The sequence below is a fragment of the Acinonyx jubatus genome, chromosome B2, assembly GCF_027475565.1.
Source record: "Acinonyx jubatus isolate Ajub_Pintada_27869175 chromosome B2, VMU_Ajub_asm_v1.0, whole genome shotgun sequence".
Lineage (NCBI taxonomy): Eukaryota > Metazoa > Chordata > Mammalia > Carnivora > Felidae > Acinonyx > Acinonyx jubatus.
This window is the reverse complement of record NC_069385.1, coordinates 121,776,153-121,789,310: the sequence shown is the minus strand read 5'-3', so window position 1 is coordinate 121,789,310 and position 13,158 is coordinate 121,776,153. Positions and strand designations below refer to the sequence as shown.

At 34.1% G+C, this 13,158-nt stretch overlaps 1 protein-coding gene across 3 annotated transcripts in view; it reads left to right on the top strand.

Moving 5' to 3' along the window:
• EXOC2 (exocyst complex component 2) overlaps window positions 1-13,158 on the top strand; it is a 267,798-nt gene that overhangs the window by 46,731 nt on the left and 207,909 nt on the right. For all 3 annotated transcript variants that reach the window (XM_027040160.2, XM_027040158.2, XM_027040159.2), the window contains exons 2-3: window positions 6,725-6,885; window positions 11,424-11,600. In XM_027040160.2, the coding sequence (XP_026895961.2) occupies window positions 6,768-6,885; window positions 11,424-11,600 (295 nt within the window). In that variant the 5' untranslated portion in view covers window positions 6,725-6,767. The remainder of the gene's footprint in view (window positions 1-6,724; window positions 6,886-11,423; window positions 11,601-13,158) is intronic.

Genomic DNA, 13,158 nt, shown 5'->3' with positions numbered 1-13,158 from the left:
GTCTTACATTTAGGTCTTTCATCCATTTTGAGTTTATTTTTTTGTATGGTATAAGAAAGTGGTCCAGGTTCATTCTTCTGCATGTTGCTGTCCAGTTTTCCCAACACCATTTGCTGAAGAGACTGACTTTTTTCCATTGGATATTCTTTCTTGCTTTGTCAAAGATTAGTTGGCCATACATTGGAACATTTCTGGATTCTCTATTCTGTTCCACTGATCTATGTGTCTGTTTTTGTGCCAGTACTATCCTGTCTTAATGATTATTGCTTTGTAATACAGCTTGGAAGTCCAGAGTTGTGATGCCTCCAGCTTTGGTTTTCTTTTTCAGGATTGCTTTGGCTATTCAGGCTCTTTTCTGGTTCCATACAAATTTTAGAATCGTTTATTTAGCTCTGTGAACACTGCTGGTGTTATTTTGATAGAGATTGCATTGAATGTGCTGATTGTTTTGGGTAGTATCGACATTTTAACAATATTTGTTCTTCCAATCCATGAGTATGGAATTTTCTCCACTTTCTTGTGTCTTCTAATTCAGTTTCTTTCATAAGCTTTGTATAGATTTCAGTTTATAGATTTTCACCTCTTTTGTTAGGCTTATTCCTAGGTATTTTATGGTGGTTGGTGCAATTTTAAATGGAATCAATTCCTTGATTTCTCTTTCTGTTGCTTTATTATTGGTGTATAGAAATGCAATCAATTTCTGTATGTTGTTTTTATGTCCTTCGACTTTGCTGAATCCGTGTATCAGTTCTAGCAGTTTGTTGATGTAGTGGAGTATCATGTCATCTGCGAAGAGTGAAAGTTTGACTTCCTCCTTGCCGAATTGGATGCCTTTTATTTTTTTTAATTTATTTTTATTTATTATTATTATTATCATTATTATTGTTACTATTTTTTTTTTTGTCTGATTGCTGAGGCTAGGACTTCCAACACTATGTTGATTAACAGTGGTGAGAGTGGGCATCACTGTCTTGTTCTTGGCTTTAGAGGGAAAGCTCAGTTTTTTCCCAATGAGGATGATATTAGTTGTGAATTTTTCATACATGGCCTTCATGATTTTGAAGTATGTTCCTTCTCTCCCTACTTTCTTGAGGGTTTTTATAAAGAAAGAATGCTGTATTTTGTCATGCTTTCTCTGCATCTGTTGAGAGTATCATGAGGTTCTTATCCTTTCTTTTTTTAATGTGATGTATCACATTGATTGATTTGCAGATATTGAACCAGCCCTGCATCCCAGGAATAAATCCCATTTAATTGTGGTGAATAATTCTTTTAATGTATTGTTGGATCCCATTTGCTAGTATCTTGTTAAGAATTTTTGCATCCATGTTCATCAGGGAAATTGGTCTGTAGTTCACCTTTTTTGTAGGGTCTTTGGTTTTGGAATCAAGGTAATGCTGGACTCGTAGAATCAGTTTGGAAGTTTTCCTTCCGTTTATATTTTTTGGAACAACCTCAAAAGAGTAGGTGTTAACTCTTCTTTGAATGTTTGGTAGAATTCCCCTGAAAAGTCATCTGGCCCTGGACTGTTGTTTGTTGGGAGATTTTTGATTACTGATGCAATTTCTTTACTGGTTATGGGTCTGTTCAAATTTTCTATTTCTTTCTGTTTCAGTTTCGGTAGTTTATATGTTTCTAGGAGTTTGTTAATTTCTTCCAGATTGTCATTTCTTCCAGATTTGTTCATTTCTTCCAGAATTTTTCAGTGTATAATTGTTCATAATATTCTCTTATTGTTTGTTTTTCTGCAGTGTTTGTTGTGATCTCCTCTTTCTTTCGTGATTTTATTTATTTGGGTACTTTTTTTTTTTATCAGTCTGACTGGGGGTTTATCAATTTTATTAATTCTTTCAAAGAACCAACTCCTGGTTTCATTGTTCTGTTGTTTTAATATCTGTATCATTGATTTCTGCTCTGAGGTCTATTATTTTCCTTCTTGTTCTGGTTTTGGGCTTTATTTGCTGGGGATCCCCCCCCCCCCCAGCTGTTTTAGGTATAAGGTTAGGTTGTGAATTTGAGACCTTTCTTGCTTCTTCAGGAAGACCTGGATTGCTATATACTTCCCTCTTATGACTGCCTTTGCTGCATCCCAGAAGTTTTAGATTGTCGTGTGTTCATTTTCATTGGCTTCCATGTACTTTTTAATTTCCTCTTTAGTTTCTTGGTTAACCCATTCGTTCTTTAGTAGGATGTTCTTTAATCTCCAAGTATTCATGGTCTTTCTTTTGGTTGATTTCCAGTTTCATAACATTATGGTCTCAAAATATGCAAGGTATGATCTTGATCTTTTTGTACTTGTTGAGCATTGATTTATAACCTAGTATGTGATCTATTCTGGAGAATGTTTCATGTGCACTCAAGAAAAATGTGTGTTCTGCTGCTTTAGGATGAAATGTTCTGAATATATCTGTTAAGTTCATCTGGTCCAGTGTGTCTTTCAAAGCCATTCTTTCCTTGTTGATTTTTCGCTTACATGATCTGTCCATTGTTGTAAGTGGGGTGTTGAAGTCCCCTACTATTATGGTATTATTATCAATGAGTTTTTTTATGTTTGTGATTAATTGACTTACATATTTGGGTTCTTTCATGTTGGAGGCCTAAATAACTTACAATTGTTAGATCTTTTTGGTGGATAGACCTCTTAATTATGATAGAATGCCCTTCTTCATCTCTTGTTGCAGTCTTTATTTTAAAATTTAGATTGTCTGATGTAATCCGGCTTTCTTTTGATGACCATTGTCATGATAGATGGTTCTCCATCCCCTTACTTTCAATCTGCTGGTGTCTTTAGGTGTCCTAGTTCCTTTCCATTTCCATACAATTTCCTGATCAGCTTGTCAATTTCTGCAAAAAAGCCAGCTGAGAATTTAATAGGGATTGAATTTTATTTACAGATCAAGTTGAGTATTGTCATCTTAACAGTATTAAGCCTTCCTGTCCATGTCTTTCCATTTATTTAGCTTTTGAATCTTTTTCAATATTGTCTTGTGGTTTTCAAAGTACTAGTTTTGCATTTTTGTAAAATGTATTACTGAGTATTTTATTCTTTGTGAAGGTGTTGTATACAAGTGTCCTTTAAACTTTTAAAAGATTTTTGCATGGATATACCTAATATACATGTCTATATACCCAATAGGTATATAGACTATGTCTCTATACCCAATAGGTTATATAGACTATGTATCTATACTTTACCCCTTGTATTTCTTCTCTTCTATTTTAATTCCAGTGTTCCACTGATACCATGAAACATTCAGAAAACATTCAGAATTTATGTGATTTCTTTCAGCAGTCATATGATATGTTTATTTTGTGAGATATGTATGACAAGCATTGGTTGTATAGAGTTGGTTAAACATCTTGTGTTTTCAAAGAGGAGATGTAAACATGATATCTAAGATTTAACACAGTGAATATTAGAATTATGTATCAGAAGCATTGTAGAGGATCAGGAGACTATTTTAGATTGACCTTGAAATATTGGTAAGGGTTTAGCAAACTTGGAAAGACTTTCTATTTAGTCAAAATAAGATAAATCATGAAGGCATAAAAGTTCTTGACAGTTCATAAAGGGTGAATGGGCTTATATAGTTAGTATCAAATGAAGGAAATGATTGAGAGTGAAGTAGGAAATACAGAATAGTTGTGACAGGTTTTAATAAAATAGTAAGGATTTTGTGGGCACTGGAGATTTCTGAGTAGTGGCGTATCGTGGAAGATTTTTTTTAAATCTGGGATGATGTTGATTAGATCTGTATTTTAGCAGGTGTTTGCTGAGAGTGGATTGTAGTGGAGAGGTAATAGGGGCTGAGTAACCAGTTAGCAGTCTGTTAAATATCCAGGGAGAGAAGATGAATTTTTTAAAAAAATTTTTTAATGTTTCTTTTTTTTAAAACAGGATTTTTCTTTATTAAAAAAAAAGTTTATGTTTATTTTTGAGAGAGAGAGAGAGAGAGACAGAGAGACAGAACATGAGTGGGGTTGGGGCAGAAATAGAGGGAGACACAGAATCTGAAGCAGGCTGCAGACCACAGCTGTCAGCATAGAAGCTGACCCATGAACCATGAGATCATGACCTAAGCCGAAATCAGATGCTTAACCAACTGAGCCACCCAGGCACCCTGAGAAGGTGAATGTCTTAACTGGGAAAACCACAGGCTCTGAGATGAATAGTTGACTTTGGATTCTAACAGAAAGATTTTGACTCTTTGATTTAGGAAGTAGGATAGGGAAGGGGAGGGGTTCAAAATAACTTGAGTTTTCTCATTTGGTTTGTTGGATAATCTCTTTCCTGTCCTTCTTTTGTTGTTGTTTTGTTATTTTAATTGTATTAAATAAATTATGTAGGCATTATTGATTGCCTCATTGGCTATGAGATTAAACTCAATCTCAGGCCTCATTCCCCTTTTCTAGAAGAGGCCAAGCTGATGATGGCTCAAAACCCCAACCCTCTAATCACATGGTTGCCCTTTCTGGTTAGGCTTTGATAGTGAGATGTCATGAATATTACATACATATGATATTGAAGGCTCATGAATAACAAAGATACTTCCTGGATTTTGAGTCTCCCAGAAACTAGGGACAAAGGTCAGTAACATTTTTTATTATACAACATAACCCAGACACCTATAAGTCTTCTGCCATCTACCTCCACATTTCCAGATTCTGTGTCTAATCTGCCATTATCTTGATAATCAATTTTAGATAAAATGTATAATTCCATTTCTCTCTTTATTCACCTCTCCTCCTCCCAAACACACATCTGCCTATTTGCAGCCTTATTGCTACCTTTGGTTAAACCAGTGTCAGTTCCTGCATTAAAAGTACAATATAAATCTTGTTTTCTTTTGCCTCTTTTGAAAGTTTCAAGAGTTTTTACTCTTGGATTGATTCCTTTTCATGACATCCTATTCTTTAAGATAAAAATTTTCTCCCTCTGCAGATACTAATTTGGGGTCAAAGCTTACAATACTTTTAAAGGCTTTATTTTTCTTTTTCTTCTGTGTTTGTTAGCTAAAAATGCCATAACAAAGTCCAATAGATTGGGTAGTTAAAAAGTTGAAACAATAGAAATTTATTTTCTCATTATTCTGGAGGCTGCAGGTTAAAGGGGTCAGCAGGGTTGGTTTCATCTGAAGCCTCTCTCCTTGTCTTATAGCTAGTTGACCTCTCCCTGTGTCCTTAAATGGTCTTCTTGCATGTGTGTCTGTGTCCTAATTTCATCTTCTTATAAGGACACCAGTCATATTGGATTAGATCCCATCTATATAAACTCATTTTACCTTTATAGCATGCTATTTTTTAGGGGACACAGTTTAGTGTATTACATTTGCCTTATCTCTGTTTTCTGTGGATTTTTTTGTTTATCTGACTTCCATCTCTCTCTTACATATTTTTCTTGACCATCTTATAGTCTTTGGCTGTCCTTGTATATTTTAGAGTCTGGAAATAGCTGGTTTGTTTAGTTTGTATATGGGCAGAGTTTGTAAGTGGATTTTCTATTGGGCAATACGACTGCAAATAGCCCTTCTTTTTGGGGGAGAAGACCCTTACATGTCAAGATCTTTGGTCTTTTTCCCCTTTAATTTCCCCAGAGAATAATATTCAACTTATTGCAGGGTGAGCTTTCACACCTAGCTGATAGAGGTATAAGAGCAGAGAAGGAAGAGGCCTGAATATTCTCACAGTTAGGTGTGCAGGTTGACACTTAATCGCCCTTACTGTGCCTGGTATTCCTGATTACAGGTCCTCTTCAGCTTGGCTCTTCAGAGATTAAACTTCTAATCTCCTGAAGACTGCAAGGTTGAAGGCAGATGCCAGGGTGTCTTAACTTCTCAGTATGTGAAGATATAGAAAACCTGCAATTTCTTGCTATTTTGCTCTGAACCTCCCCTTCATGTTCTGGGGCATCTGAAGCCTTGAGCAATTGAGCAGTTCTTCGGGAGTGTATTAGTGAGGTTTTATTATGTATTGGTTGCCTACCATATGCTAGGTACTGTGCTAGGATTATCCTATGTAACCTTAATTGTAATCTTTGAAAGGTTCTACTATGAGGTTCATTTTACATATATGAAAACAGAGGGTTTAGAACAGAATTAGTAAATTGGAGCACCAGGCTGTGAAAACAAGTGTATTTGACCTCAGAAACTGCACTTTTACCGACTCTGCTACACTCAGAACAGTTGGCAAATTCATGCTTTTGCCAGTAGGTCTACATTCTAGGTTTTGTAAAAATGTCAATATATTGATTTGATCACATTGAAAAAGAGTTGTTATACTAAGTATAATACAAAAATAAAGTGAAGTTCAGTACACCTATGGGAATATAGATGTATTTTACTATTTGTGAACATGATAATCAGAACATTTTCCTTTAACAACTTTGAGAATAGAACAATTTCTAGCATATTTTGAGGGTTCTGCAGGTATAAGCATAGAACTAAATGGTGACATTAGGTTCTGTCATTTTATTGAAAGTTCTAGAACCAAGGGCTTAGTTGTCTATTATTTTTCTGACATTTCCCTCACAGTACTAGATACAGTGTCCTTGGTAAATTTAATGTTCATGAGATGTTGGCAGATAAGCTAAATGACAACTAAGAAATTCAGAACTATATGTTTAAGAATTGTTTTTATGTTTTGGTACTTAGTGTCTAGCATTCTTGTATTTTTAGTCAACCCTTATTTCAGTTGTCACGTAATCCTTTTCTTTTCTTTCTAACAGATTACTTCTGTAACTAGATCTCCAATTTGCTCAACAAAGCAGAATGTCCCGATTGCGACAACCCCCCCTTGTGACAGGCATCTCTCCAAACGAAGGAATACCATGGACAAAGGTCATAATTAGAGGAGAAAACCTTGGGACTGGCCCAACTGACCTCATTGGTAAGAGCAAGAACTGTGCTGTGTTTCCATGGTAAATGCAGTTTTATAGTGGGCAGTTGAGGCAAGATGATATAAAAACAACATTGTGATCTGTACAGAATGAGCTGAATAAAGATTAAAGAATTATTTGGTTTTATGACTTTTCTGTTAAAATCATTATTTTATCAAATCTTGTCAAAATTGCTTATCACTAAGTCCTTCAGAAAGTTTCCCACAGGTGAGATTTTGCCTCCATTTCCTCAGTTTTGATTTCTCCTGCTTTGATTGCTCAAACAGCCTCCTAGCTATTTTTGCTCTCTTTAGTTTTTCCCTCCATTATACAACTGTTTGTATTCTTTCTCTAGTGCTTGTGAATTATGCCTCTTCTGTTTCTTATTGCCCTTCAAATCAAATCTAAACTCTCTCTCCTTTGCTATCAGTTTGATCTCTATAGTTAAGAGTCTGTTTCTTAGTTTGCCTTTCCCTTTCCTTTTTTCCCTATGCCCATTTGTTTTGTTTCTTAAATTACACATGAGTGAAATCACATGGTATTTGTCTTTCTCTGACTGACTTATTTCACTTAGCATAATAGTCTCTAGCTGTATCCATGTCATTGCAAATGGCAAGATTGCATTCTTTTTTATGGCTGAGTGATATTCTGTATATGTATATCTTCTTTATCTACTCATTAGTTGATGGACATTTGAGCTGTTTCCATAAGTTAGTTATTGTAGATGCTGCTGCTGTAAACATTGGGGGCCATCCCTTGGCTTGTCTTAATCTCCTCTAGAACTTAAAAAAAATGCTCTGGGCTGCTATGTCTCAGTCTAAAGATGGAGCCTAATCATCTTTTTGAAAATGCAAATAAGTGTCATGTACAGCCAGGGTAGAGAGCTAATTGTAAATATAATTGTATGGTCAGTTAGGATTATTTTCCTGTGAACTCTGAAGTGCATTCAGAGTAGAGGTGCATTCAGAATGAGGAAGGGAGAGGCTTCAGTATATGCTACTGTGCATGTATATGCCAGTTTCCCATATAAACTTTTCTGGATTCAGACATTCTCTGGACTCTTCTTAATTTATGAGGGACCTATTGGTAAAATACTGGAGATTATGAGTTGGAACTTGTTTTTCTTGAATTATTGGTGTAGGTTGACAGATTGTTTTTTGGCCATCTGGAAAACTCTTGGAAAAGAGAAAGTAAATTGGAGCTCAGCACTATATTTAATAACTGATTTTTGTACTTCCCAGCTAATTCTTTTCACTAGTGTTATTTAAATGTCTTATTTTGTATTTTTCTCTAGCCATGGTTTTTGTTTCTCCAGTAAACAATATTTAAATTATTATTCTTATGAAGATAGTCTTATTTAATTTTTGTCTTGGTTTTTTGATGTAGCTCATTTTAGTTTTTTCTTCATCCAAAGTAGAATAGTCCCTAGAATGCAGGCAAATAAACCATACAGATGGAGGTTATGTCCTACATTTTAACTGGAAGCTCCCAACATGACAGTTACTAGTCTATGTAAATTTTAATCTTGCTTTAGCTTCAGGCAGTGCTGTTCTTATTTGACTAAGTGTGTATACTTTTATAAACCTCACTAGTTCAGCTTTCAACCTGCCTATGTATTGCCAAGAAACCATTTTATAAAAAAAGCAAACTTAACCTGCTAAATAATTTGAGTGTTTTTAGCTCAGATGAAGTCTACATTAGCCAAGTAAAACATTATAAAAGCAGTTTATTTGAAATTCTACAAGTTACTTAAAAAAAAGATATTATATTGTATGAAGCAGATTTCTTAGCTTGCAGTGACTTATTAAAAATGTTCTTAAGAAATTAAGAAATCTTTCTTACTATCTTATTTAACTTTTATGACATTTAAAATGATCTATTCAAATCTATGTTTAAAATTAAATGAGGATTATTAATTTTTGTTTTAGTTAAAATGCAGAGCAGATATTAAATCAGAGAAAACTTTATAGCAGCTACAACTAGATGAATAAACTTATTCTGGGTAGTTTTTTTCCAACTTGTGCTTTCATGGATATCATTCATGTTTGTTCATCTGAACATGTTTTTAGGCTTCCTGTCAGTATATTGGAAAGCTAATTCCATTTCTTAATTTTTAAAAAAGATTTATTTATTTATTTATTTACTTATTTATTTATTTAGAGTGTGTGAACGTGGGAGTGGGAGAGGGGCAGACAGAGAGGGAGAGAGAGAATCCCAATGTGGGGCTGGACATGGGGCTTGAGTCCAATGTTTAACCCGGGTGCCTCTCTCATTGTTTAGTTTTTTTTTTTTTTTTTTAATTTTTTAAATGTTTATTTTTGAGGGAGAGAGAGAGAGAGAGAGAGAGAGAGAGAGCATGAGTGGGGGAGGAGCAGAGAGAGAGGGAGACACACAGAGTCTGAAGCAGGCTCCAGGCTCTGAGCTGTCAGCACAGTGAGATCATCATCTGAGCCGAAGTTGGACACTTAACTGACTGAGCCACCCAGGCGCCCCTCATTGCTCAGTTTTAATCATAAGGTTGTTCTTTAGCAAGGAACCTATATTAGGAATGACTTTATGTTAAATCCTGACATTTATTGTTGAGTAATTTTCCTTTCTGAAATGAGTTAATATTTAAAATGACAAGAATCTTTTTGATAGTATAAACTTTAAAAACATTAACGTATTGACCTAGAGTAATATCAAAATACCCACCATATATAACACTAAAAGTATTCAGTTTATTTATTAAAACTTTTTCCATTCATTTAAAAAATTCATAGACTGATTTATGTATGCATAAAAATTATTTGAGCAAATATTCACTGAAGTGTTTCACAGTGCCTATCTTTTCTTTTTTTTTTTAAGTTCATTTATTTATTTTGAGAGAGTGAGCAAGCATGGGAGAAGGGGCAGAGAAAGAGGGAGAAAGAGAATCCCAAGCAGGCTTACCGCTGTCAGCACAGAGTCCAATGTGGGGCTCAAGCCCATGAACTGTGAGATCATGACCTGAGCCCAAATCAAGAGTCTGATGCTTAACCGATTGAGCCACCCAAGCTCCCTACTCAGTGCTTATCTTAAAGATGGAGAGGAATTCTAGGGGTGCTTTCAATCTCTTAGATTGTTTACATTTTTCAAAACAAAATTGATTTTCAGGAAAGATATCAAAGATGTTCCCATTTTGAAAAAAATAATTTTGAATTATGAATGCATTTAAAAATGTGTAAATGCCATTACACATTTAAAGAAACCAAAAGAAAACTTAGTCCTAAAGAAGCCTTTAAATGCTATTATTAGGATTCCATACATGTATAAATCATATAGCTATTTTAGGGAAATCTCTAAAATTCATTATTTCAATAAATGCATCTTTGAAATGTAGTTATTTTTCTCAATGGTTAGTACAACATTCCTACTAAATAGTGCTTTCATTTTAACGAAGGATGACTTGACTCCTTTCCTACATTTTTTAAACCAAATTTGGCATTAATTGAGGTGTTCCTGGTATCTGAAAAAAAATTGTATTACCAAACTTGACTGTTGAACAGTATAAAAAGTTAAATAATGAGAAAAGAAAGTGTGAAGTGTCTGGGTCTTTACCACATACAGTTCGGTTTACTTTTTCCATAAATATTTATTACATTGTTCTCTGCTTTGCAGAAATAGAAAATACAAAGAAAATAAGTTAGTAGAAGAGCTGGCAGTATGTCCATATGGTGATATATTGTTGTTCTGTCTGGGGTACATCTTCCTCACTATAATCTTTCAGTGCCTCCATATTTGGCTACTGCCTAAATTATAATAATTTACTTGGTATCGGGCCTGAGATGCCAGGCACGAGTTGAGGTTTTGGGAGTGTTGGTTTACTATGAGAACAGAATGTAATATAGTGATAGTATCATTAGGGAAACTCAAAGGCACCATGCACTACCTTTATAGGATGCAGATATTAAAAATGAAATAGTAATCCAGTAATTCCCAAGAACATTAACTACATTCACCTGATTTCAAGCTGTGCCTGGAATAAAATATCCTCCATATATGCAATATATAATTTAAACACTAGGAAAAGTAAGTGCAGATTATGTTTAGGAAGATGGATAAATATATTTGTTTGTAGGGAATGATATATACATTTCTTTCTACACTGTAGAATTTTATATCAGCAACTTTGATTTCTAATAATAGTAATAATTTCCCCTTCTAAAACCTACGAACATAATTTAAGATTCTCATAAGCTGAGTATATGGAATGCCTACACATAATTATTATGGTCATTTTTTTTTTAATCCCATTGGTGTTTGAAGAAATTTAAGTATAATCTAAAGAAGTCTTTGATATTAGAGATAAAAGAGTAGACAAAAATCAATAGACACAGTATGTTTGCAAATAACATTGGGTATATTCAGTAATAGAAATAACTATTGAACAGGAAATGTTATTTCTAGATTTATTTTCTTCATGGAAAAAACAGGGTAAGACTGACAGAAGAATTGTCTTTTTATGTAACAGACATGACTAAGATCTTTGTTCTTTTGAACTTTGTTACATGCATGCTTTTATTTTCAGGTTTGACAATTTGTGGACATAATTGCCTCCTGACGGCAGAATGGATGTCTGCAAGTAAAATAGTATGCCGAGTGGGACAAGCTAAAAATGACAAAGGAGACATTATTGTCACAACCAAGTCAGGTGGCAGAGGAACCTCAACAGTGTCTTTCAAGCTACTCAAACCTGAAAAAATAGGTATCCATCTTTTATGACTTTTTTCTAAAGAGGAAAATGAAAATACGTTTTGTCTTTTAAAATGTATAACTGGTAGATTTGTATAAAACGTTCCATTTTCACATCTCATTAACTTAGATTATATTTATTTTGACAGGAATGGGATATTGGTTAAAATTTGCATTACTTTTGGAAACGCAGGTTAGTGAGCTAACAGTAAAATCTAAGGAGGATGGTCATGAGAGAATTATTATCCTAAATTCTTTGTAAAATCTGTTTATTTAACATTTTGCTTTGCCAATTTTAGTTCCTTGATCTTAGACACAGTAATTGCATTTCTTTGTATTATGCAGTTGAGATTTGAGTTAAAATATTCTCCTGATGTGGCCAAATTAGCAATCATATTATCTAAATAATGTTCTTGTTTCCTTCTTTTTCTCTATCCTTTGAGGCCAGTACACAATGTTGCCTGGCCAGAATGTGCCTTTAGCCCTCCAAACTAGAAATAATCTCTCTTTTTTGTATCCTATAGCACTTTATATGTTACTTTTTATGCACTTAACACTTGCTTCCTCAAATTGGTCTGAGGAGTCACTCTGAATACAAATCTGCGCTCTATCACTACAAGCTGTGGAACTTGAATGCTTAGGTTTTTTTGTGGGTAAAAGTGGAACAACAGTATTACCTACCTCACAGGATTAAATGAGTTAGAGCATGTATTGTATAGTGCTTAGTATAGACCCTTACCCTAAGTAAGTGTTTAATTAATTTATCATTTTAAATTATTCTTCTCATAGTTATTTCTGTGTATGGCCATCTCACCTACTAAAATTAGGATAGTGTCAGATTCATCTTTCTGGTCTTGCAATGTCTTGTACATGGTCTGTACTTGATAAACATTTGTTTAAAGTAGGGCTTCAAGCTTAATTAAGCTTAATTAAGCTTAAGGCTTAATTAAGCCCAGGTCACATATCTCTCTTAAACTGAAAAGTAAATAATTTTGCAAATTGTTTTTGTTCTCTATCATAAAACATAGAGCTTTTCTACAGCATTATCTTCCTTATATTCCTGGATTTTTTTTCCATAAATAAAAACTTAGATAAGGAATTTAAGGGAGAATTAAAAAATATATATATATATACACACACACACATATATACATATATACACACATTTATACATGTATATACACACATCTGCACACACATGTGTCTGCATACGTTGTACATATATAATATTCCTGTTTTTATTTACTCATTTTTATTTAACATCAAAAATTAAAAATTAAAGCAGGAACTTGTTATCAGTTTTCTGGAGGAACTTAAAACATCTTGGCAGAATCCAGCAATGTCTTATATTTATACAACAGATAAAGACAACTTAATCGAAAGTTTTAACTTTATTCTAAAACATCCTGCCCAGGACCTGGCACAGTATAGGTTCAATAAAGGCTTATCAGACTGAACTCAGGAGTATCTAGACTTGAGCATAACCTCTAACAAAGCCTCTTGTTGCATTCTGTCAGAACTGTGGGTACTAATAGAATTAGTTGGTTCACAAAGGTTCATACAGCTAGAAG